At 44.7% G+C, this 26,901-nt stretch overlaps 1 protein-coding gene across 2 annotated transcripts in view; it reads left to right on the forward strand.

Annotated features, from left to right (window-relative positions):
- Positions 1-19,668, forward strand: part of AATF (apoptosis antagonizing transcription factor) — an 86,433-nt gene extending 66,765 nt beyond the window's left edge. The window contains exons 11-12 of one of the 2 annotated variants that reach the window (XM_023756839.1): positions 1,238-1,309; positions 14,188-14,270. In XM_023756839.1, coding sequence (XP_023612607.1) covers positions 1,238-1,309; positions 14,188-14,269 — 154 coding nt within the window. In that variant the 3' untranslated portion in view covers position 14,270. Of the gene's footprint in view, positions 1-1,237; positions 1,310-14,187; positions 14,271-19,324 lie in introns of those variants that run through there. The other variant, XM_006092252.3, reaches the window with a different exon arrangement.
- The last annotated feature ends 7,233 nt before the right edge of the window (positions 19,669-26,901 follow it).

The raw sequence follows: 26,901 nt of genomic DNA on the forward strand, positions 1-26,901 counted from the left end.
GGAGGATTAATATATATATATATAATTATATATATATATTTTATCCCTATATATATACATATATATACACACACACATATATACACACACATTATGTATTACATATGTAATTTCAAATGTTCTAGCAGCCACATTGAAAAACTAAAAAGAAACAGTGTATCTTAGATTTACAGCATATCTCAGTTCAGATAAACCACACTTCAAGTGCTCAGTAGCCACAGGTGGCCAGTGGCTACTAGATTAGACAATACAACTATGGAGTATAGTTCATAGTCTTTGTCCAGAAAGTGAATTATTGTCTTTGGACACAGCCAAGAATAGTATTCATTTTTAGATGGACACCAAAGTTTGGTGAAATCTAAGATACTAAAATATATCTATTAACAGTATTTATGTTTTATACTTATATAAAAAGGTTAGGTAAATACAGGTATCCCCCAGAAAATATGTACACTCTTTAACAGCTGATAGCCCAATTTTGAAAATGAAATGTATTTTAATAAACACTACTTTTGTAATTATTCAAAGTGTGTGTATACATTTTTTTGAACACCCTAAAGTTATACTCTTACATATATATGTTTTAACATATCTTTATTGATTTCAGAGAGGAAGGGAGAGGGAAAGAGAGATAGAAACATCAGTGATGAGCGAGAATCATTGATTGGCTGCCTCCTGCATGTCCCCTACTGGGGATCAAGCCCGCAACCTAGGCATGTGCCCTTGGCTGGAATCGAACCTGGGATCGTTCAGTCTGCAGGCTGACGCTCTATCCACTGAGCCAAACCAGCTAGGGCTACTCTTACATATTGACATAACCTTTGGGAGAGCATTTTGACTCAGTTTTTAATTTTAAATATGTATGGTTTTCACTTATCAGCAGTTTCACAATTTACCCCACAGAAATATGTGAACAAACATAGACTAATTTGTATAACTATCTGGAGTAATGTTTAAGGGAGTAACGTTTAGTACATTGCTAAGGGCACAGTGTATCTCCGTTTGGGGGCTGAGATATAAATGGATCCATGTGAACTGCTGTCATTTACAAGGTGCTGTTACCAGACTTTTCTCCTGGGGAGGAAAAAGGGTTCTGTAGCTGTGAGTGTTACATGCCTATCTTTGTCCCCTACTCAGCTCTGGAGCCAAATGTTCCGAGTTTGTTAGCTCATAGAATGTGCTTCCTTTTCTAGTTTAATAGTTACTAATGTTGCTGCCTGTTTCCTGCTTTATTTAGGTTTCATGTCCTTAGCAAGCTACTGAGCTTCATGGCACCTATTGACCATACCACAATGAATGATGACGCCAGGTGAGTAATAGATTAATTATGTGTCTCAAATGGCTTCATGACAGCCTTATATTGACCTGTTCTACAGCCCGTCACCCTCTCCATTTCTTCTTATCAGTTAACCATTTGTCATTGGCATCATAGCAAGGGTACTTGTCACATCTCTTCACTCGCATAATTACTGTAAAACCAAAACAAAATTTCCATACATCCCAATGTTGCCTCTGGTGGATTTTTGTTTGATTTTGCTGTTTTGTTTTGTTTTTAACTTTAGCCACCTGCCCAGTGCACCTGAGCTCTTGTCTAGGACAGACAGGTCAGGACAGCACATGCACTTGATTTATGTTCAGGGGTTTTGTGCATATGCTGTCCTTTTAAAAATGGCAGTAGAGATGTGCATTATGTTGTGTGTGTTCAGGCTGCTGTTGAGGATTGTTGTGTGTGGTTTTTTTTAAAGTATTTTTATGAAAGAAGTACATGCTCACTTTATAAAGCTGAAAAAAAATAGAAATGTATACTTACAATATTAGTTCACAGATAACCATTTTAAAAATAATTCCTTCTATATTTATTAGCTGGCAATCCTATGTAATAAAAGGCTAATATGCAAATTGACCAAATGGTGGAACGACCAGTTGCTATGACATGCACTGACCACCAGGGGGGCAGACACTAAACGCAGGAGCTGCCCCCTGGTGGTCAGTGAGCTCCCACATGGGGAGTGCTGCTCAGCCAGAAGCCAGGCTCACGGCTGGCAAGCACAATGGTGGTGGTGTTGGGAGCCTCTCCTGCCTCTGCAGCAGCACTAAGGATGTCCAACTGACAGCTTAGGCCCACGGGCTCCTGGACTGAGAGAGGGCACAGGCCGGTTGAGGGACCACCCCTCCCCCCCCCTGCACAAATTTCGTGCACCAGGCCTCTAGTCTATATAATAAACGCCTAAGCGACCGACCGTTATGGCGGAACGACCAGAATGACCGGTCACTATGATGCGCACTGATCACCAGGGGGCAGACGTTCAACTCAGGAGCTTCCTCCTGGTTGCTCAGCCAGAAGCCAGGCTCACAGCAGCACTAAGGAGCAGTGAGCTGAGTGGTAAGGAGCGAGCAGGCAGGCAGTAAGGAGCAAGTGATCCTGGATTTTGAGAGGGATGTCCGCTTGGTGGCTTAGGCCCAAACTCCCTAAGCCGGCAGGCAGACATCCCCCGAGGGATCCCAGACTGCAAGAGGGCACAGGCTAGGCTGAGGGGACCCCTCCCAATGCACGAATTTCGTGCACTAGGCCTCTAATCTATTATAATGTAATACTTTTTTAAGATTGCTTATTTCTCTACCATTCATTTATATCAGTATGGACTCATACTTTCCTGTTTTATTTAGTGAATTATAATCTATTGGTGTCATTGTTTATTTTGATTTTAAATTGTCCCATATTAATGGAAGCCCCTTCAAGCTGGCTTGTGTCCTTTTGAGATGTTCCTAGTTATTCTTTGAGCACTTCCTTACCATCTGGCACAAAAAAGTTATTCTAGGCTCATCTTATACTTTCCCTGTCCTAGCTCTGGAATCAGTTTTTCTCCAAGGAGCCCTGATTCTTTTCAGTTGATTGTGGTATTTAGAAACCAAAATCTGGGTGCCAGGGGTGCTCATTGTCACTGGGCTCTTTGAATATTCAGAACTAGGAAGTGTGTGTATACATGCACAGGAGATAACCACTTTTAACATTTCAGAATATTTTCTTTTAGTCTTTTGAGTTAATTTGCTTTTTGTATGTTCTTGTTTTTCTTTTTTACATAATTAAAATTATATTCCATTACTATGAATTTTTTCTTTAAATACTTTGTATGCTGTGAACATTATACCATTAAAATCATTCAAAAATTTGTAATGACTATATACACTTTTAAATATTATTTATTTAGCCATTCACTAATTATTGGGCATGTAAATTATTTTTAATTATAATTGTTGTAAATAATGCTGTGGTTGACATTTTTAAACATAAATCTTTACCAAATGAACTGATTGTTTATAATGTGGCACATGTGGGTTTTGCCAGCTTTATACCTCAAAGTACATTTAACCCTTTTATCTGCATATATTTAGTTTGCTACTAAATCCTATCAGGTTCCCCTCCTCCCCCTTGCCTGTAAAGTAGTAGAACTGCAAGTTTAGGTGAGCACTGTGATTATTAATTTTTTGTTTGCTTTGTTCAATGCTTTGAGTGTAAAACAGCTTGTGGGTAGTTCTGAATATGTTTATACTCAGAACTTTGTGACCTCTTATTTTCTCTTGTGCTTTGAAAGTGAAGGCCTCTGTATGGCTGTTTTTGTTTTTCCTCATTCATTTTTTAAAACAGCATTAAATGAGTATAGTTTGCACCCCTCCTTGTGTTACCAAATTTCCCTTTGGGGCTTTTCTTTCTAGATAAACTATGGATACTGCTTTAAATGCCTTTATGTGCCTTCAGGTCTCCTTTGTTAGTTAATCTCATATAATTCCTGGGCCAGTAGATCTTTATTCCATTAAGAGGTAGGCAGTTGGCTTCTCTTGCAGGTCTGATACGCATTCTCAGTATTGAGAGGAAAAAGAAATCCCACTTTGCCCACGTCTACGTGTTTGCATGTGAGGAAAGATATTACCGTGAGCCTAAAAATGGTCACTGGCTTTGCTAAACTCTTGGGTACCCTTGGCTTTGCTAAACTCTTGGGTACCCTTGGCAAGGGACAGCTCAGCTCCCCTTGGCTTTGCTAAACTCTTGGGTACCCTTGGCAAGGGACAGCTCAGCTCCCAGAGCAGCTACTGTTTGTCCTTCAGACTCATTTTACTGAGAGGCCAAAATATCACGGGATGTTGTAGAGACAGTTGTCAGTGGGCTGAGGAGGAGGAGAGGCTTGCCATCTCGTTGGTAGAGAATTCCCCTAAGCACATTGTTACCACCAAGAACAGGGCAGAATGTCACTTGCAGGATGTACACGAGTGCTGTTCACTTCTGTGACTATTAAGGGGCCCGAAGCTTATCAAGGACATTTCAGAAGCAGCTTACTTTACATGGCGTGAACCCCCTGGTGCTATCAAACCAGAGGGAGTATGAAGTAAAATTCAGATTATCTCTTTTTATAGTTCTAACGAAATGAAGAATTTGGAGGTTGTGGGAAAAAATCACCTGTTTTTGAAAGCCTCTCTGAGGCAGACTTGTAATTCTTCCTCATTTGTTGTGTTGATAGAAATCAGATAGTAAAATGTTAGTGTGGCAAGTAGGAGAAGCACATTCTGAGTAAGACCTCAGAGATAGGTCAAAAGTGGCCACAGCCTCAGGGAAAGGGAACCGTGCAAACTGCTTGCTCTGTTGGCATGGTGAGTTTTGCTGTTAGCGTGGAATAGTCAGCTTGATATATGCCAAGGAAAATATGTGTTTGCCTTGCATAGCTGCTACTTCAAGAGGGTCCTGATTTTGGTATGGACCCTTAGAGCTCTAAGAAGCTTTTTTTTTCTTATTACAGAAACGATACCGATATTAACATTTTGTAGGTACTTCATTCCTTAAAGAAATTGTCAATAGGAATAGTAAGAATTTCTATGCCCCTTAAATTCTCCCCCCCAAATAAAAAAACACTTTTTCCACTCCTTTCATAAAGGTACTGGCATTTAAAAAAGGAACCCAGAGAGGATGCATTAATGACAACTACTAAGCACCAAATACATTATCATTCTACATCTGGAGTTTTATAGAAAAGAAATGCACAAATGTGATCCAGCCTTGTAAAGTGCTTTGTCAATATCACTGTTGGTGAGGGTTTGTATAGGCGATTTATCTTTGGTTTGCCACTTTTGTGTGTGGGTCTGTACCCTAATTGTTGGGGACATTCTACTACTACTGAATAGGTTCTTTTCCCCCTACTTGGTAACCCAGAGGTTACTTAAACCATTTGTGATTCCCCTGTTGCTAACTTTATCCCTTTATGTAATAGAAATAGGCACTGAATCATGGGGCAGTTTGCCCAGCATTTGAAAACACAACAGCTAATAACCCCAGAAATACCCTCCACAGAGTACCTTTCGTTGGTTAAAAACTTGCAAGCAAGAACAGTTAAGATACAGATGTTTTCTCTGAAGCTTTTTATCTCCTAGAAAGACACAGGTTGTTCTGACAGGTGAAACAAGTCCAGGCGAATATGCAACATTGATCTTATCGGTGTGAACGAGAGCAATATTTTCTCTGTTGCTGCCTTCCACAGCATCATTAAAGGCTCCCATCACTCTTTTATTAGAGGTTCCCTCTCTTCCTTATCAGATTACAGAATGAACATAACTCATGGCAGTGATTTGATCTTTATGCTCATAAAGAGGATTACAGCTTTGCATTAACTCGGATTGACACAGTTTATAATTCCCGTGTTGATGCTCTGGATGGCGGTGGCACATGTTTGAGCCCCCAGCAGTGCTGAGGGGAAGGGACCCCATACATCATCATTAAAGAGGGCGTCCAGCACAGAGATAGGAGGCACGGACCTTCCTCCTCATAACATCAGAAAGGACAAAGGAAATATTCTCAAGTTCAAGCTCATCGCTTGGGCCAGAGTTCTAAACCTGGGTTGAAAAGAAAACACCACTATTGTTTCCTCTATTTTTCCTGATTGCTGCTTGTTCAGTGTTACACAATTCTAGAGAATTTGCATTCTCAGATTGAAGCCTTGGTTCCAAACAGGATGTAGAGTGATAAAAAGTACATCTTCTAGAAAGAAATTGTAAATGCTAAATAGATCAATCAATCCTCAAAACAGGGATTCTTGACGGTAGTTTTCATTCCTGCAGTCACATGCCCATCACTTCTTCAGAGGATTATGAATCCTTTTTATTCCCCAAAGAGTATCTTACATTCTTTAGAGTGAGTGTAAATGTTTCTCCTAAGGACTTACTGTTTTTAAGTTTTTGTATTTTATTATTATTTTATTCTACTTAAAATATAATATCACATAGATATTATATTGTGGGTAGGCAGGAGCCAGATGTCTTTTCTGTTAATTTACATTGGGCATTTATACAGCTTAATACATTTTCCACAATGATCACTGAGCCAGCATTAGATTGCTAAGATATGTAGACCATTTCTGTTTTTAAGTGCCTTCATCCTTTGCTCTGATTTATCCACCCTAAGTCTGCCACCTATTTCTGATGGGCAATGACATGACATTGAATAATATCATATTCCACTTATTGAGCATTTACTGTATGCCAGACACTGCACTAAGCCCTTCACATACAATTTGATTAAATACGTGTAAGAAACCACTAAAGTGTTTGACATTATCTGCATTTTATGATAAAAATACTGAGGCATAGAGCAAATAAGTAACTTTCCTAAGTTAAACAGCAAGTAAGTAGTGGAGCTGGTATCATTTATGCACCTAGGAGTGTGGCCCCGAACCCCTCCCGCTGTGTCCAGAAAATCAGCAAGCTTATAGAAATATTTGGAAATGATGTGCCAAGGGGACACTGCTTCTTCCCACCCCCAGTACACATACACAGAACCTCTCACAACTAAAAACTTGTTTGGGAAAAAGAAACAAAACAAAGAACTTGTTTGGATTAAAATGATTTTTCTTTTTCCTTTCTAATAGAGATGCTTTCTATATAGGAAGGTTTTGCCTATGAAGTCATTCACATTTTAGTGTGAATCCCTGAATTTCCAGACCTGCTCTTACCATCATACCATTCTTCTGATTACAAAGACCCTAACTCTTGAAATTAGCCTTGACACCTGATCCAGTATATTCAGTTAGTTTGCTCTTATAGTTCTACCTCTGCCATACTTAGGCACCTGTTACCTATTTTCATTAGAAACAATATATTTCCTCCCTACAATAAACACAATATATGCTTATGGATTTTTTTTACGTCCCACATAGACTGTTGCACTAACAGCTTCTTGACCACCAGCCTGATGTAACCAGTTCTATGTATCATTGCCACATTAAACTTTCCTAAACATCACTTAAAGCAAGTTAATAGTCTTCATTGTCTGTAGAATAAAGGATATAGTCTTGAACCTGCCACTCAAGGCCTGCAGTGAAATGTCTCCTTGCCACCTTCCTCTCTTCATCACCTGTTTCGGTTGCATGCCCTTTGTGCAACCCCAGGACACTTCATACTCCTCCTACCTGTGTCTCTTAATTCTGCTCACTTAAGCTGGAGCACCCCCTGACCCCATTCCACCTCAGTCTCTCCTGTTGCCATGTTCAAGTGCTTGGCCAACACCAGCCTTTCCAGGGAGGCTTTTAGGATTCCCTACCCCCCACTGAGTGGGGGAGCTCTTTCTTCCTTGAACCCCTATTTTTAAAAAGTATATATTTTTATTGATTTCAGAGAGGAAGGGAAAGGGAGAGAGAGAAAGAGACATCAGTAATGAGAGAGAATCATTGATCAGCTGTCTCCTGCAGGCCCCCACACTGGAGATCAAGTGCACAACCTGGGCCTGTGCCCTGACCGGGAATTGAACCGTGATTTCCTGGTTCATAGGTTGAAGCTCAACCACTGAGCCACGCTGGCCAGGCTGAACTCCTATTATATTTTCTCCTAACAGCATTTTTGACAGTTCACAAAAGCACCTATTAGTATTTTTTCTTGCTAAGAATGCTTAACTTATAAGTCAAAGTAGTATGCATGTTTACTGCAGTCTTTTATTTGGTACCAGCACGGTTTTATGCTCATATATTTGGATTAATGTACAGGCATACCCCAAGGTACTGCAGGGTTGGTTCCAGACCACCTTAATAAAGCAAGTATCACAATAAAGTGAGTCGTAATCATTTTGTTGGTGGATAGTCTGGCCTTCAATTTGTAAAAAGCGCAACATCTGTGAAGTGCAGTAAACTGAGGTATGCCTGTATTATGATTCATTGTATCTTGCCTTATTATATAGCAGTTGGTAGCACAGGTATTATTTGCAAAACAGTTTATTTAACGCCTTTTCCCAGTTGCTGTCAGCCTTCCCTAATCTAGAGAACTGATTCAGGATTCTTCAGCCTTGGCCCTCACGTGCTGTGTGACCTTAAAGTCCTCATGTGCCTTAGTTTCCTTCTTTATAAAGTGAAAATAGTTCTTTTTGCTCATTGGATTTTTGAGAATGAAATGTTCTTTTTAACTTTTTGTTTGTAAGAAGGACTTTTAAATTAATCCGTATGGATAGTTATTTAAATAAAAAAAGTTTTCACATCTGTATGTCTCTATTATATCATGTCCCTTCGCTTGCAACACAGATCTATCCATTTTTGTACAAATCTTTAAAAAGTTGGCTACTTGTCTATCTGAAAAGTCTTTTTTTAAAAAAAATATTTTATTAATTTTTACAGAGAGGAAGGGAGAGGGATAGAGAGTTAGAAACATCAATGAGAGAGAAACATTGATCAGCTGCCTCCTACGCACTCCTCACTGGGGATGTGCCCGCAACCAAGGTACATGCCCTTTACCGGAATCAAACCTGGGACCCTTCAGTTCGCAGGCTGACGCTCTATCCACTGAGCCAAACCGGTTAGGGCTATCTGAAAAGTCTTTTAAGGTTTTCAGCTTATAAGGCTATTTACAATGTGTTGGTAAGATTATTTTTGCAAACAGTCCTATAAGATGGATGAACACCGGCTTCTTGCCATTTATTGAAATTTCTGCAAATCACCTAGCTCCTATGGTACACTCCCCTCTGCTCCCTCCCTCAGCACTTTGTGCATGACCACATGTACGTATATAGCGTTCACCACCAGGGCGCGCCTTAATCACCTGCGGGCTGTCTTCATGCTGGAATATTGCACTGCTTGAGGACCAGCTCCATGTCTTCACTCATGGCCACCTCAGAAACAAGAGTCCAGATTTGGGACTCCACATTCCCAACCCTTTACCTAGAGAGTTTTTGAGGTCATGTTTACTTAGCATGAACCCTGGGAAAAGATCTTTCATGAACACCCTTGTATTTCCCTCACTAAGAGTGTACACTATAAACTTTATATTATACCATTGGGTTTCTCCTGTCTGTCTTGGCTCTGTTATCTGTACTGGGTTTGGTTTCTGGTTGTCCTCCTCCGAACTGTTGGTTACTATGGAAAATATGGTGAACACAGACCGGCCGCGATGAACAATTAAAGCTTTAGGTCTGTTTTTTGGACTGCTTTCAGGATGTGTTTAGTTTAAGAAGAAAACAGCTCTGGAATGGATTCTCTCTGTGCATTAACAAGGTTTAATAGTCCCTGGTTACCTTTTGTTATTTTTAGTGTTGGTATTAAGTGTCAACCAAAAAAAAGGATATTTAGATAAAGTACATGCCTCATTGTACTTTGAGTTCAAGGTGCTGGGAAGCCAGCATTTGTAACAGAAGCTATTATAACTAACCTGGAAATGAGGTCTTGAATGAGCCATAACCACACCTTGTGTTCTACCCATTGTCTCCCTCTGGGGAGCAGAACACTTTATAAACATTAACTCTTTTACCCTCTGGGCATCTCCACTTAAAAGTAAATAAGGCTGAAGGCACTTTCTTCTCTAATATAGATGAGGAAACATCAGCCCAGAGAGGGAAATTACTTGATCAGAGGCAGGGGAGGTGTCTGGCCCAGGGTGTTTGGAGTCCCAGCAGTGGAGCTGGTCAACGTGGTGGCCACTGACACCCAGGAGACCCCGCTCCGTGGTGCAGCTCGCCTGGCTCCCCTTTCAGCTTCGCAGAGGCTGGTGGGGGTTGGGCCTTTTGTCTCGTGTGGAATGTGAAACGCTGCAAAGAAGAGCAATTGTTCTTCAGTGCTTTGTGCTCCTTTATAAGAAAGAAGGAATCAATACACATTTTCTCCTACATGCACTTGGCAGCATTCCGCCTCCTCGCCCACCTCTCGTCCTGCAGGGGAGGCACAGCTCTGCAGCAACATAGACTCGCCAGCTTTCAGGGGCAGAAATGCAAACTGTTCATTTTGCACTGAGCAGTCAGGCTTTTAAAAGCCAGTCACATAACCGCCGAGGTCATCCAATTGCTGACTTCAGTGATGAGTTGGTGAAGTGGGGGGAGAGGAGGTCGGGATGGCCAAATCCTGGGAAAGTTTACCGAGCAGGTGTCTGGGACAAATCTTCCCTTTCCCAAATTGTTCTCTGATTTACAGAGGAGAGGGGAAGTTCTTTGAAGAGTACTATTAAAAACCACAAAGATGAACAGATGAAGGGCATCAATTTAAATTGTCTAAACAAGAGCCTATCTCTGGGTGGATTTTATTTTTTAATAAAAAAAATATGGTATTGATACCTGTAACTGTTTATAGCTTCCTGTCATTAAACACTTAATTGTAAGACGTGAATAACAAAGAATTTGCTGTCATTATGAACAGAAATGATAGTTTAGGTGACAGGCTAGCCTTGCAGGGCCAGGGGGCAGGATTCAGTGTCTAGGTGAGGAGGCAGAGCTCTGGCTCTGGGCCTCCTCCTCCACACACAGATGTTAGAGCTGAGAGTGTGGGTGAGACTCCAGGGGAGGGTGTCAGGAGAGAAGAGAATTTAGGAGAAGGTAAAAAAGACAAAGAGGGAGGAGACCAGGAGAACCCAAGACCCCCTGCACCTTAGGGAGGAGAAGGTGGAACATAGGCTGGTCAGCAGTTAGAAGTGCTCACTGCAAAGGGTCATGGCATTGCAGTCACTGCCTGTGTGCGTTTGCTGGGTACTTGCTCCTTTTATCTTTGAATCGGTGCTGGTTTTTTTAGTAAAATAACTCTAACTTATCACCAGAAGTAATAGAAGTCCTTGCTGGAACCCTGCGGGTTGACAGTAAATACCCTCACTAATTTCCATGTATTTTGACCCCCTAAAAGTAGAAGTTACCCTGAGCTGAGAGATGTGGCATCTGCTGCCTCCTACCCCCCACGCCCCACCACCCACCCCAGGCCCCTGCCTTGCCGGGCAGCAGCCTTGATAGGGATACAAATGTAATTCCAGTGTCAGCCTCACCTCCGTGAGGTGGAGGAAGTGATTCACGTCCAAGCAGTGAAGCATTTCCTGCTCCTCCCTCCCCCCCATCGCTTTTAGCAGGAGCTGTTAGAGGGGCTGCTGTTTGAACAAGGAGCTTCATCTTCCTGAAGCCAGCAGTCACAAAACCGTAAACACAACACCGGCCAACTCTATTGCCAGGATCGCAGCGGCTTGACGTTAATATTAAACATCTCCAGCAAGGCAGAGAGCTGCAGCTCAGCCACAGAATAAAAATAAATAAAGTAAAGAGAAAACCCTGCTAAAAGCAGTGAGATGATTTGTCGTCTTTCCTTTGCGAGGCCATTTGTCTTCTCTCGCATCAGATCTGTTATAAAACAGTCAAACTGTGAAAGTGGAAATCATCCCAGGAATGTGGAATATTAATGTACAGGGAAGGAGGGATGTCCCCTTTGTCTAAAGAGCACTCCTCCCCTCCACCCCACCCTCAGGTTTTTGCAAATCCGATACCAAGGCAAACTATTTTTCTTTAAAAGAATCTGAGAGTCTTGAAGCTATTGGTAAGGATGATGGAAGTTTCAAGTATTTCTCTTCCTTTGTTCACTGGAGTGAATTTGTAAACTGACTTGGGAATCGGGAGGGAGCGTAAGTGAGGAGAAAACCTTACCAATTTACCGCTCCTTCTCTCCTCACCTTCTACCCCCTTTCCTTCTCTTTCCTTTCCCCAGTCTTTCAGTTCCTTTGTTTGGGGCCTGAACCTGCTTCTTTGAACATTTATAAATCTTCCGTCTGTCTGATCTTTAGGAGACAGGCCAGAGGCCACACGTCACCATTGGTAATTTAAAGCTGTGGGGCTAAAAGCATTTGCAGAGGTTTGAAGGACCTAGTTCTGACCCAACCAAAAGAGAGAATTGGAACAGACCTAGAGTCTCCGTCAAGCGCTGGGAGGATGGTGATGACAGCAGACACACTAGGTAATTTATGGGCTCAGTTTGCTGCGAGCCTCGCTGGTTGCCTGGTCCGATCAGAAGTGCGTTGTGTGCTGCCACCTTGTGGCCGATTGGGGAAGTCGCGGTTTGGCTGTTTGGGAGCTTCAGCCAGCGTCCGGAGATTTGCCTTGTATCCGTATTTAAGTAATTAGTGACAGACGGGTGTTCTCTGAGTCACTGCTACTTTGCTAGCTTGATCCTGTTAAGAAATAAGCCCTAGGTGAGAAAAGGTTGCTTTCTTTTCTTTTCCCCTCATTTCTTTGTTTCTTTGTGTGTTTTGTTTTTGGTATGAAATTGTTATGAGATTTCAAAGAAAGAAGCCTGTGCTCCACCTTTTGTTGCTGGGGTAGGTTGGGAGGAGAGAGGGAGAGCTAAGAGCGGACCTTTCCGCTGCACTCAGGACTCTAAGTTGTCTACGCTCATAGTGTGTGCATGTCCTTCTGACCAGATGACACTACCTTCCCTGTAAGAGCTCTGTCTTGTCTTCTCTTCTCTTGGACCACCTTCCTACAGCCCAGTCTTCGTGAGAGACGGATTCCAGTGTGTCCTGCTCCCATTCCAGCAACTGCATAGCTTTACCCTCTGCCATGCGCCCCCAAGGAGCACTGGGCAGTTGCTTGCCATTTGGGTCTATGTATTTCCTTCTTCAGGTCATAGAAACATTTCTCAAACACCTCCCTCTCACCTGTAGAGTCACTGACACAGAGGAGAATGGGTCCGGTCAGAAGAAGCAGAGGAAGGAAAGATTAAGTGAAAGATTTTGTCAGGTGGTTGGGGTCAGGGTTGGGAGGATCCCTTCATTTGGTGGCATTAGCACATGCCCATGGTAATTGGCCAGTATCTTTTCTGTTGATGTTTGCAATGCTGGGAATATTGGTGGGCAGATCAGAAGAGAGAGGAAGCTCCGTGAAGGCAGGAGGAGGGTGTGCTGAGAACAAAGGAGGCTGCAGAGCCCTGCTCTGCGCTAACTAGGCTGCCCTGGGCGTGTCGGGACTGGCTCAGAGGGTATAGGGGCCTTGCTGCCCGTTCTTTGGCAAACTGGAGGGCTGAGAGGAGTTTGGTTAGGATGGCAAGAGAACTCCAACTTTGTCATAGCAGAAATGGAGTGAACTCTTTCTTTTTACCTAGAAAAGAACAGATTTAGTTAGGGGAAGACATCAAAAGTTGAAACACTGCCACAAGGAAGAACAGTCAGCCTTGTTCCTCTCCTGGCTCTGGAGGGACAGGGCCTGGTCACCAAACGGCTGAATCGGGGTCAGCGTGAGGTAGAATGCTCATGTGTCTCTCTGCATGGTATGGTTTGTCCTAGACAGACTCACTGGCTACGGTCACCTTCCCAACTCAGCACTGCCATCCACAGCACTGGATCAGAGAAATGGGCACTCATCACACCTCTGCAATCCTCCAGAAGTCTTACAAAGTCAAACAGGCATTTATTATATCTTTGTGTTATTCTCTGAGGTCAGAGACCGTGCACATTTATAAGCTTCCACAGCATTAATAAGTCAACCGTTTTCAAAGCACAACATGTATAAAAAGGCACACATTGTAACTTCACCAGTAATTTTTAAGAGCACATCTGCCATCAGCAATCACGCCGGTCATGGGTTTGTGTTCCTACTGCCTCAGGAGGATCCGGATTGGGTCGGGATTCCTCTAGACGTGAGCAGTGCTGGGATTGGAGCCCTTCCTCTCCCTCTCCCTTTGTGTGTTCCCTCATCCTTTGATTCTGGAATGTATGTCCAAGGGATTACGGTAAGCAGGAACAAACGCTGCACCACTTTTGTGTGCAGCACAGGGTCCTGAGTGTGCAGAGTGGGGAGGATTAGGAAGGAGTGGGGCACCAGGATGCATTCTGGGATGTGTCTTGTACATGTAGGGAGACTACCTTCTCACCCCATTGAAGTAACAAATGAACAATTTCAAAATAATAAGGGCACATTATGTGTATAATTTTAAGCAGGAAAGCGGTGACATCGTCTCCTCTGGCACATTGGGAAGACTGTTCAGAACTCCTGCGTATAATACTTGCTCGGAGAATATGAGGTACTTTTGGAAGTTGTACACATTTCTTTAGGGAGCAGTGGCATTGCTGCTTTCCCTCTGCCGTCCGCCTGCCTTTGGTCACAGGGACAGATGAGTACAGCTCGGGCATATCTTGGAGGTGCGGGGGTTTCTGGCCAGAGTCGGGGGAGTGTAGCATTCTGGGTGACAGCGGTCCATTTCCCTCAGAATCCCAGATGCTGCAAGCTACTGACCTAGCAAATCCAAGCCCCACACAGATCCTCTGCAGGTTCAGTATGCTCTACAGTGTTTGCCCAGGTAACAGCGTGGAAGATGCTGGTCTGTGTTGCAGTCGGTGAGGAGGGACTGTGGAGCTGAAGGAAACATTGGGTGCACACGTATGGAGCTGCATTATTCCACACGTACACCACCGTCATTCAGGACAGTTTCAACCTCACCTGCACTGAAGTGGTCACATTTCACAGCCAAATAGACTATGCATACTTTAAGTCTCTTCAGGAGAATCACATATAAATAAGCCAAATCCTAACACACACACACACACACACACACACACACACACACACACACACACTGTCTTTATGGAAAATGGCTGCTAATCCATGATCATTTTTCCCCCCAGAAACAGGTTTTATGATAATATAGTAAAAATATTAAATTAGAAAATGCCTTACTAAGGGTTATAAAACCTTACTACACTAGAGATAGGTAATTATCCCCTCTACAGCCTAAATGACAGTTTAAAAGAAATAAAAATGTTAGTGCTCATTACTTGCTTTTGTAGGTTGCAATAAAGGGTAAGTTAAATTTTAATTCAAGGAAGAGCCCCTGCTATCGACCTTCTACCTCAGGTCCAAGTCCTGTTAATTACTCTGTAGGTTATTCTCCTGCATGAGACCAACATTAATACATTTTCTACAGTGGACATTCCCACTGGCCATTGAGGCCAAGAGTGTGGGGGAAGGGGTTACAAAGGGGGAAGGCATTTCAGCTCAGTGATTCAACTCTTGATTCTTAATGTGGGAGAGAGCAGGAATTATATATTTTAAAAAAACAAAACAATTTCATCATGCATAGCTTTAAGAGAACCTCTAGTATTAAAGTACAGCTGCCCAGAGAATCAGGTGAAGACGAGGTTAACCTGAGGATTGATAGCTGAGCTTGTGGCTAAATCCTGGTCAGTGGGGATGCTGCAGGCACATGTCCTTGCAGCAGAAGGCAGCCTGGCCCTCGGTCCCATGGTGACTTTTTGGTACCTACTTTTATTTTTAGCTTCGTTTTCCTTGGGATGGGGCAGGGGGTGTGGACACATCCTGTTTCTTTTCAGATGCTTCTACCTTTCCCTACGCAGTGGCACCAGACTAGCACCTGTCTGGGTTTGGGGCAGAGCTCAGTGCACCCACATGTCAGTCTTCATCCTGGGGTTGCAGAGACTTCCCCAGGGAAAGTACACACAGAGTGTCCAGCGATCCAAATGTGCACTCGTCCCTGAAGCACATCTGTCTGTGAGTGCGCCTTTGCGCGGGCCTGGCCCAGCTGTCCTCTGCCCACCTGGCACCAGCCCACCTCGAGTCCCTCCTTGGTCTGACCTGGGAGGTTGCCCTGCAGTGTGCACCACACAAAAGGGACACCTCATACTATAGGTGCAGGGATTGAGAATGGCAGTGACTAAGGGCTAGGTAACAAGTCCCTGCAGGGCCTTTATTTTTAACAAAACTGCAGGAGAAGTTGATTGAGTTGTCAGCTGGTAGACCATTAAAACAGACTTTTGGTGGCAGATCACTATATGATTGGGGGGGGGGGGCATATAATTCAGAAAGAATTAAAAGAAATGAGTGATGTTGCTCTAACAAAATTCTCCCATTCCCACCTACTTGTTAACGTGACAGGGTCTCTCAGTACTTACAGCTACAAAACTACAAACAGGAACAGGGTCGATGCTGAACCCTCTCCTTCCAGCAACAGATAAATCTCAGTCATGGAGACATGAACGGAGGGGAAGCCTCTTCTGTGTCATCAAGAGATGCATTTCCAGTAATGTTTTACTTATTTATGTACATTAAGTTTCTACCAAAAGTATAATACACTTTGTTATATTGTTATTGTATATATGAATGTGTCCTAATAGTAATGATAACACAATCCAAAAATAATTTTTTAAAATTAATTAGACCCTTACAGTCACAAGAAATTAAAATATTTTTATTTCGACTTTTTAAATTTCAAAAAATATTTCAATTTACATATTTATTTTTGTGGCCAAGAAATATGATAGGGTGATCAATAAAAGACTTTCAAGCATAAAACAATTAGGACCAAAATCTCTAGGGAAAAGTCAAATGGAAATACACATTTAAAAAGAAAAATGCTGTAACATTTCCAAATTAAAGAGTTTGTTTATGTGTTATTTAAATGAGTGGTGATGGGTAGCAAGTCAGTGTGACATATAGAGTCCATTGGGTGTATTACAAAAGGGATGTGATTTTTATTTTAAAAATTAGTGTTCACAATATTCTGATAATTGTATCCTTTGTGATTATTAAGTTTATAGAAAACATTTATATGTAAACTTGAAAATGTATGAGGGTTTTGTCAAATTCTGTTGGGGTGTAGAAAAGCTGTTGGACCAGGGCCTGAGGCCCCACCGGTACTGGTCGGGGTCCGAAGGTGGGAGGGAGGCCCAGCCACGTGTAGCCTGTGCAAGGTCCAGGGGAAAGGAGGGGCTGGATCTTCATCCTGGTGGTGCTCCTGGACCTGGGGAGGGAGCCAGGGCTGAGGAGGGAAATGCAGAGGAGACCAGGAGGAGGGAGCAGAGAGGTTGGGTAGGAGCTGTCACATATTCCTGGTCAGAGATGGTAAGGCCTTGAGGAGCAGGGAGCTTGAGATGCTTTGAAGGCACAAACGGTCCCTGATTGGTGGGTGAGGGAGACATGGAATTGTAATTCCTTGGGGAGTTTTAGATTGGAATAACCCCTTGCTCATATTCTCCCTCTCTCTGTAAAAAGATTTTAAGAATCCAGAGCACTCCACTTTCCAAGTTGCTTTGCCATGAACAGCCTCGTCTGTTTGTCAGCTTTGCCCACCTGAGTGTGAACCGATGTTTGATCAAAACATGGGTTTCAGCATTGCATTCTCTGCCTGCCTCTCAAACCCTGCTGGGATGGTAACTGCTGCCCCAGCCCAGGTGCTTCTCTGTTGCCGTGGCACTGAGTGGAAGCATTTGCTGGTGGTAATGATGGGTCGGATGTGGCAGGCTCGGGGAGGTGGGGAGGGTACTATTGCGAAGGCTGAATAGCATGTGCCTCTGCATTTCCCTCTCGTCCGATGCTGCAACCTTAAACTCACACTTTCCTATTTGTCATGGAGGCTCTCCCCTCCGTGCCACTTGATTTTTTGTGAAATGGCAACAGAGACATGTACTTACTGGCAGACAGGCAGGCCATCGCGTGATGAGGGCAGCCTGGTCAGGGTCTTGCTGTCGTTTCTGCAATGGAGCTGATGATTTGGAAGCAACTGGAAGTGAGGCTGCTGCCTCAAATTTGCATTTAGCATGAAGCTGCCTTCCACTTCCTAGGCTGGTGTCGGGCTGGCCAGGGGAGGCAGAAACAAAAGAGATGATGGAGCTCAGAGTGAACCTGCCTCCTTTGTCTGGAGGCCTGGGCTGGTCCAGTGTTCAGGGTGAGGGTAGCAGCAAGTTCTTGCCCCGATTTCCTGCACCGGGATTGGAGAGCGACTGTTCTCTGGCCCGACTTTCCAGGTCTGCCCTTGTAGTGCTCAGAACCATAAGGTTAGTTGACATTCTCGGCTTCTGTGGTTTCTTTTTAAAGATTTTTTTCTTTTTAAAAAGCTTTAATATGCTATTTTTATTGCTGGATTTTCTAATTATAGACCTCTATTCCTACCACAACTATAGTGGGATAACTTAAAAAACGGACAAATACGTTTTTATGTTAAAATCTTGCTGAACCAAGAAAGCTGTTTGAAGGGTGGTAGTTTGGGGCGGGGGTTGTTTGCTTTATTTTGAAGGTCAGATTTGCTGATGATGATGACTCTCAGATAATGAAAGCACTTTTAAAAGCCTGTTTTCTTAACAAGAAGAACAGGCTACATTTGGGGTTAGATCTTGAAAGTATAGAACAGAGCAGGCACAGCTTTCTTCTGGGGCTGTTTACTCCCTGGCCGGGAGCCTTAGCCCGTGCCAACTCATCCCCCTTCCCTGAGAGTTAGTGGCCATGTATCCCCTGCCTCCATTGGCCATGTCCTCCACAGGCCACCTCCGGAGTGGATCTGACCTGTGTGGACCTTCGTGGTTCCTCTCTCTCTGCCCACAGGGGAAAGTGTTCTGGAGTTTCCGCCATAAAGATAGGAGAGGTCCTTGTCTTTTTGAGACTTTCCAGGCCTTGACACACGACTAGCTGAATAGTTGTGTGTATGTTGTATTTGAAACAGAGGTTAGACATCGTTTACTTTATTTCCAGAGACTCAAGACCTTGGCGTGTTGTGGCTCTCATAACGTCAAATCCCAATTTTAGAAATAATAAATTAGGCAATCGAATTATTTATTAGATTGAGAACAGGGGAGCGGGAAGCACCTTGGTCCTACTGAATGGCTGCACATGTGACAGTAATTGGAATCTAGTTGCTGGGTCATTTTCATTGTTTTTCAAGTACTGCCAAGTCCAAGAAAATGTATGAAAACTAAATTATATCCCTACATCCCATGTCTGATTGAATCCTCCTCATCGTGTGGCAGTCTCATACATCCTATTAAAATATTCAATCTTGTTTTCTTACTTGAAGAGCCTGTCTGTAAAGGGCAAACTTACAGAAAATTCATTCCCTGGAGATGGGGGATGCAGCCACACTGGACCGTTTACATATCTCACTATTTGATTGGCTTCTAGTTTCTCCCTCTCTTTGTATTTGTGAATAAGAGCTGTGGGATGCATTTTTAATTACATGGCTGTGGTTTCAGTTGAACAAACGTATTGGGGTATTTCCCAGCTCCTTAGTTCTTTTTTTAACCTTGGAAAGTTAACCAGTGTGTTAACCAATTTGTTTTGTTTGTCTTCTAGGACAGAGTTATATCGATCTCTTTTTGGCCAACTCAACCCTCCAGAAGAAGGCCACGGGGATTGACAGCACCCATCTCTCTTGCTGCAAGGCCTTGAGGGTGGCCTCCAGCCCGGCGGCGCCTTGGCCAGGTCGGCTGCTCATCCAGCCCCAAGTGGAAGAACCCACTGGCCTATGGGGTTGAGTGAGTCAGGGACTTCCTGGGAAGGTGTGCTGTTCAGAACACACGCCTAACCAAGTCCCAGGACGCCTGGAATCACCTGTCTCTGTCTCTGGCACTTCCATGTGCAAAGCGCCCTTCCCCCGTGTCCTTGAGCCGCCACAAATAAAGAGCGTTGTTACTGGCCATGTGGTTTCTTGAGCAGCACGAAGTGAGGTCTGATTTAGAGCTCTAGCAAGTCATGTGCCTCTTACCACATAGAGCTTCACAGGAGGAATCATTGGGGGGGATGCTGCTTTCTGGGTGGACAGTGTTTAGCAGTTGATCGTGGCTCTGAGGAGCAGGGAACCTCTAAGCTATGCCCTGGAGACTTTGTCACTTGGGAGTATTTGCCTATTTGTTGCTGAGTACAAATCTCTGACTTGTTCTTTCTTTTCCACCCATAAAGATTCTTCCAGCGTCCTTTTCCATTCTCACCATTCCTCAGTCACTTCATTGAGATCTGCTCTGGTGTAAATCTAGCGGGAGGAAATGATTCACTTGTTTTTCATCCAGAGGTCACAAGCTGGAAATTAAATCCCCATAAGGGGGATTTATTGGCCTGCTGTGGTCAATATGCAATGAAGATTATCTTGCATAAGTAATGTGTGCCGACCAGCGGACGACACTGACCATCTCCGTGCCTTGCCCAAATCTTTATTTAAAGCTACGGAATTAGAGGAGAAATGTTGCATCCAGGCAACTGAGTGCAGTTGTCGTCAATAACTAGTCATTGTTTTTAAAGTCGGATTTTCATGTGGTTTTAAAATGTCAAAACCAAGTGACAGATTTCTGTGTCCCTGAATCCCACGTATCATGGGCTTAGCGTCTGGGGACCGCGTGCCCAAAGGCTGGCCCCAGTGCAGTTGGTCCTGAGTGTAATTCACTTCCATTTCGTGAGCATCAGTGTCTGCTGAGCTCAGGATGGGGCACGTGGCGGGAGGAGGGTTTTTCCATCTCACATTAATTGGACCCTGGAATGTGGTGATTTGTTTTTCTTGTCTCAGTAGTTACCTCTTGGGCTTGACTATCAGGGAAATGTTTAATTTTCAATGTGTCTCCAGTTACCCAGGAGATCAATCAGCAGAAATAGGAGAGTTTCCCTACAACTACTCTCTTCAAAATGATCACTTAAAAAAATATAGGACATGCAAGCTTGTCTGTCTAGCCTGAGGATTCACGTGGGAACAGCCAGGAAGTGGCTCCTCATATTGGACTTCAGTGAGCTTCATGCTATAACCCATATTTCCTAAAAAGATAGAACCTTCGTCATCATCGCTCTTTATTTGGTGAAGAAAAAGATTTAAACAGGTACTTCAAAATATTTGGAGTCCAACCTGTTTAATTAAAATGAATTAAAATCAGGAGAAATGAGAAAGAACGGACAGCATTTTCAGTAAAGGGAGGCTTGCATTTTAAAATTCAGAAGACCACCCTCCTTCCAGCCAAGAATAAATTGGAAACTATTTTAATTGACACGGATACTGCAATTCAACTGTTACTAGAAAGACAGATTAGTTGATCGATTTGCATTTTAATAAAACTAATACTTTACATTTTGGTAGCTAATGCTGATTTTTAAATGAGTTGAGAATTGTTATCAGGAGTTTCAATCCAGAGCCCTTTCTCAGTGTTGACTGAAGCATTCCTCCCTTTTGTGTGGAGTTTGCTTATTTTCTTTTTGCCCAGCATGGCACTCAGAAACCACAGACCTTGAAGTCCTCCCAGTACAGGGAGGTGGCAAGCCGGCGAGCTGGCCACAGTGGACATAGGGAGTGCCCACCCAGCCTAGATTTGCACTTGAGACCGGCCTCTCCCTTCAGGATAGAGAAGAGAAGGCTGGTTGCTTGTCCTCATTTATTTTATGTTAAAAATTAGTTACAGAAGCCTGACCAGTGTGGCTCAGTGGTTGACTGTGCACCTATGAACCAGGAGGTTCTGGTTTAAGTCCCACCCAGTCAGGGCACATACCTAGGTTGTGGGCTCAATCCCCAGTGTGAGCCGTGCAGTTGGCAGCTGATCAATGATTCTCTCTCATCATTGATCTTTCTTTCTCCCTCTCGCTCTCCTCTGAAATCAATAAAAATATATTTAAAAAAATAATTATAGAGAAGTAGAAGGAACAAGTAGAAATGAGACTGGGCTATAATCCGCCACCCAGACACACCCACTTCTCGTTACTGACACTTAGTGCTTCACAGCCTCTTCCCTGTGCAGGTGCCATCACACCAGGGAACCCGTCTCCCCGAGCAGAGGGGGTGGGGGACTTGGTTTTTACTTTTGGACAGTTCAAAATGTTGTACTTACCCTTTAAAAACAATAAAAGCAAAACACCCACACAGCCATGCACCATCTCCCCTTCCACCTAATACACACACAGCACCAATTGAGAACCAGTGGTATACAGTATATTCTGCATTTTAATATTAAGAGTACAGTAAAAGATTACTTTCATGTTTTTGCAGATATCACAAGTATTTTCATTGCTAACTAGTAATTCCATTTGGGGCATGTATCTTCAGTGCTTAACCAAATCCCCTGTTGTTGAGCATGTAAATTGTTCATTATTTGCTATTATGAATAATGTTACAGTTAAATATTTGAGCAAAAAGCTTGTTTATTGTCTTTTAAAATTATTTTTCTTGGCATATATTTTTAGAAGTAAAGGGAAACAAGTGAAAGAATCTGAGTATTTTGAAGGCTGTTGGAACACATCACGGGGGCTTGTTCACGTCTCACTTGCTTTAGGCGGGGCTCAGAGGCAGAGTGGAGATTGGCCCCGGAGTCTGATCCTGGGGTTTATTTCTTGCTCCCCAGGGAACCCTTCAAATCAGCAGCATCCTCTGGGAGGATTAAAGAGCTACTGCCTGTAATGTGCTTTGGATGCTCCCATGAAAGATGGATAAATAGAAAGCGACACCATATCTCCGCACCTCCGCCCCCCCCCTCCCCCCCTGTCTTTTTTCCCGGCTGCTAGATCCACTTTCTTCTCTGGCTTTCATGCTCCTTTCAGGAGGGTGTCCTTGCCTTGTGTGGGTGTGCCTTCCTGCAGCTGCTCTGTACTGTTTTGGGTGTGTAGCCATTCTCTCCAGAGTCACATCCAAGACCGCTTATTGCGCATCGTAGGGAAACCCTGGAAGCCAGCAGGGCACCAGGGCAGGGCACCAGGGCAGGCCACCGCCAGCCCATCCAGCAACAGACGCTGCATCCGTCTCCAGTTGAGAAAAGTAGGTTCTTCATGGACGTCGAGTTTCCTGGTCTCCATGTGCATTGCTAAGACCTCTCCGAGATGACTGCCTCTTCACCGCTTCGTCCCAAAGGAGCTGAGTCCGAGGGCTCGGAATGAATCCAAATGTGACATTCGCCATAAGCCTTGGGACCATTTCCCAGGACATAGCAGTCACTCCCTGTGTGGAGTGTGTTGATGCCAAGATCCTTGTCTGCCTGGGCTAGATTCACAAACAAGGCAGCCACATGTCTCAGCAAAACTACAGACCGTAGAGGCAGTGTGTCCTGGAGGAGCCCGAGGCTGCCCTGCTGCTGACACCCTGACGGTCCCACCCTGTGCACTTGCATTTAACAAAGACAAGTACAAGCAGTGAGCTTTGTCTAAAGCGAATGAACCCTATTTTCTGCACTTGAATTTGTTTTTACTTTTTAAATGTATGTATGTGTCTGTGTATTGGGGGCAACTGTGCTGAATAAATTAAGCTTGCCTTAGTCATTCTTTTTTTAAATGTTATCTACCTTATTTTCTTTCCATCTTTTTTTTTACTTTCTCTGTCTTCATAACACTTCAAAGGTAATTGCCAGTAATTTGGTAAGTTCATTAACTAATTCTCTCTTAAGTCCAGGGGATCCATACCGCCCAGCTGCTGTGCATGCATCCATTCCTCCCACCACTCGTGATGAGTCATCGCCTGCCCTCGTCTGCAGAGGAGAGGGATGGCAAAGCTGCAGTGAGTCTGCCTGATCTAACTTTTGTTTTTCTTGTTTATCTATAGATTTCCTTGACCCTGCCTTTCTTGCCCATGGTTGGGGTCTGTCAATAGGGTCATTGCCCCGGCAGCATTTATATTCCTGAGAGGTTTGTTTGGTTTATTTCCCCTGGATGAGGGTTCTCAGTTCATTTGTTGAGGTCAAGGACACTGAATTCTCAGAAAAGAAACTTTAAAAGAACATTAAAAAAAAAAAAAAGCAATCCCACATCACTGATAGGGTAGAAAAGAATATAAGGTTCCCAATAGACAATGACAGTAACACATAAAGGTTCCTGCCGGCCCTCCTCCCACCCCATCTTCCCCTTTATGACTCAATTGGAAATGAGCTCAGTCTGCTCTGGGCCGGCAGGCTGCCCATCAAGTCACATGGGGCTGGCTGCTTCCTCCTCTCTAGTCTGCCCTCCCCAGGGTAGGTGGGGGCTGTATTTAGGGGTCCAATTCCAATAGAAACTTGGGGACACATAGCTGGTTTTGGAACGGGCATATGTGATGTTTTGAACCCAGGACAGATATGAATGAAAGATGCAGTGGGGAGAAATCTGGACTAGAAATAAAAATTGCTAGGATGTGTCCTTGAGGAAGGCTTTTGACCTTTGGCCTCAGGGTCCTCACCGTAGTATGAGGCCCTACTAAGTTGGCTTCTGAGGACCTTCCTAATCTAAAGCTGCTGCTTCTAAGTAAAGACAGCATGGTAGATTTGGGTTTAGCACAGGGGCCAGCATGTTTTTTCACATCCATTTATTCAGATATTGATTGATCTACTGTGTGCCAAGCCCTGGTGGAGGCTTAGCAAAGGGACTATATTGGCAGGTCACACGGACGGGGGAGGGGGGGGGGTCTCTGCTCTCTTCTGTAGAGTTCTGCATTCTCTAGTTTGGGTCTGATTGCACCCACTAGAGGTGCCTCTCTATTAATCCTGTTTGTCTTCCTGGAAGCCCAGGCTCTGAACCCTTTCTGGGCTTGGGATCAAGTTCCCAAGGTTTGGTTCCCCAAGGTGAGAGGTCAGCCTGGCCAGGGGCTCCTGGGCGCTTCTTCCTGGGCTCCAAAGTTGGCCTCTGCGTGCCCAGCCTCCGGGACTGCCAGGTGCATCCACATGCAGGTGTGGCTGACACGCAGCGGGAAGCAGTCAGCCTGCTGCTCTGGTGTCTGCCTCCCCGCGCGAGGGCAGCTCTGAACCTGAGGGACTCCTTCATCCTGGAGGCCTGCTGCCTCCCGCTCTCCTGTGGGTCCCTGGGAGCCTGGGGAAGCCTCCAACGCTAGCGCTTCCTGGGGTGTTGAGGCTAGACTCCTATCACTGTGCCATCACCCCATCATACCTTGCATCTTTGGAGCTTTGCAACGTGGCCGGTGGCCTCTGTATTGATAGCTCAGGCCTATTTCCAAACCTGTTGCAAGTTATACTAAACGCCAAAATAAAAATGAGGACAATGACCAACAGACTGGACGCGGAGAGCTCCAGCTTGGCCCAGGGCTGAGGGCAGGGCGTCTTCACACTCCAGGTATGTGCAGGCCGGGGGGGGGGTCCCCTAGGCCGGAGAGGTGGCTGGGAGTGGGACCTGGGGAGCAGGAGGGTGTGAGGATCCAGAGTTTCCTGCCGGGGTCTCTCTCCTGAGGGACCAGGCTGGGAACTGGCTCCCTGGTGCCATAAAATGATTTTCCAGTTTGACTCCTGTGTCCTTTAAAGTTGTAGCACACTGCGCTGGATTTTAAGAGCTAAACGTAAGGCTAATACGGAACACTTGAAGCGTGATAACTCCGGGTTCATATTGTTAGAGGAGATAAGCAGGAAGGAGCAGGTGCTTTTGAATTTACTTATCAGCCTTTGCGCAGGCTCCTGGGCCAATCACCCCCACCTGGGCGCTGTGATGTCCTGGGGGATCTTGGGAAAGGAGGCTGCCCCACGCCCTGGGGCCTCCATTTCATCCGCTGACCTCGCCAGTAAGGCCAGGCCTTTGTTCCCGGCGGGAGTGCGCCCAGGTGTGTGCGGGCGGCAGGGGGCCCCCCTCCGACGGGCGCCTCACTCTCGCCTTCCGCGGGAGCCCTGCAGAGAGTTTGCGTTTTAAGGTCACATCCTGATCTCGGCGAAGGAGGGTAAGAGGGGACGAACGTGAGCCCTAGTTCTCAGTTATATAATTAAGCCGAGATTTCCCTTCCTAGAGGAACAAAAAGAGGCCAAGGACAGACTAATTGAAACCTCAAGATTGCTCTCCCCCCCCCCCCCCCCCAGTGGCCCGAGCAGGGGGCTGGGGCCGAGAGCCACCCCGGCTGGGGAAGGGGTCCTGGCCCCGCACAGGCTGCCGTCCACCGAGGGGTGGGGGGCGGGGAGTCTGTTAGGCATGGGCGCCTCCCCTCGGTTTTCTTTTCAAATAAGCCTTTGCTTCTCCCGCCCAGACAGGGAGGCCCACGCGGGCCGACACCTCCTGGGCTCGTCACTGCCCCCCTGTCGTCCCGCCCGCCCCTCAGCCCCGCAAACAGCACCGCGCGGCCCCGACGGCCGGTCTCAGGGGGCGCTAGAAGGCCCGCCTCTCTACGAGGACGTCAGCCAGGCTCTTCTGAAGTCGCTCATTACCAGATAAGTGATGGTGAAATAGTGATGCGTTATTAATTGCAGATACGGTTGCCAATTAGAACCCAGGCGTGTGCGCTCTGTACCTGTTCATACACTCGCTCCAGAGTGGAAGGGTTTTCTCGCCTCTCCTTCCCTCTCCCCACCCCCAGAAGAGAATTTCAACTTTAAGACAAACAACTTCATTTACAAGTGTGTCTCTAATTAGCTGCAGAATTAGGAAAGCTGAGTTTTCCCCCATAGATCGGCTGAACCCTCGAGGGAGACGGGTGGAATAGAGAGAATCGCATTTCCAATTATTTTGTTGAATTGCTAATTTAGTTATTGTGCCTGGTGTAATTGTGATGGGTATTGGGTGTGCAATTCAATTTGTTTTAAATATTTGTGGGAAGGCTGATCAGTAATGGAGCTGACCTATTTTGTGGCCCAAATTGAAGGGGAAAAAAGGCTAAAACACAACAGCCACAAAGATATAGTTTGTTTCCATTTTTATTTTGATCTCTCTCATCCCTCTTAAGACCACGGATGCAACAAAAGGATTAAATTAAAAGATGACAGCACTTTGATCTTCTCCCTTTGAAAGCTTAACTGTCCTTGGTAGTTTAATATGCAGATATGTTAGGGCACAGCTGTAGATGCATTGCTGGAGTCCAGCAGCTCCCGCCTCCGAGATTGCAATTCTCTGCGTGCCTCCAGGTGGTTTGGGAGTTTGACTTTTAAGAACAGGCACTCCTCGGAGGGACTGCGGTTTGGTTCCAGACTACCACAATGAAGTGAGTGTTGCAATAAAATGAGTCAAAATCTTTTTGCTGG

This window comes from Myotis lucifugus, unplaced genomic scaffold (genome assembly GCF_000147115.1).
Source record: "Myotis lucifugus unplaced genomic scaffold, Myoluc2.0 scaffold_99, whole genome shotgun sequence".
NCBI classification, from domain to species: domain Eukaryota; kingdom Metazoa; phylum Chordata; class Mammalia; order Chiroptera; family Vespertilionidae; genus Myotis; species Myotis lucifugus.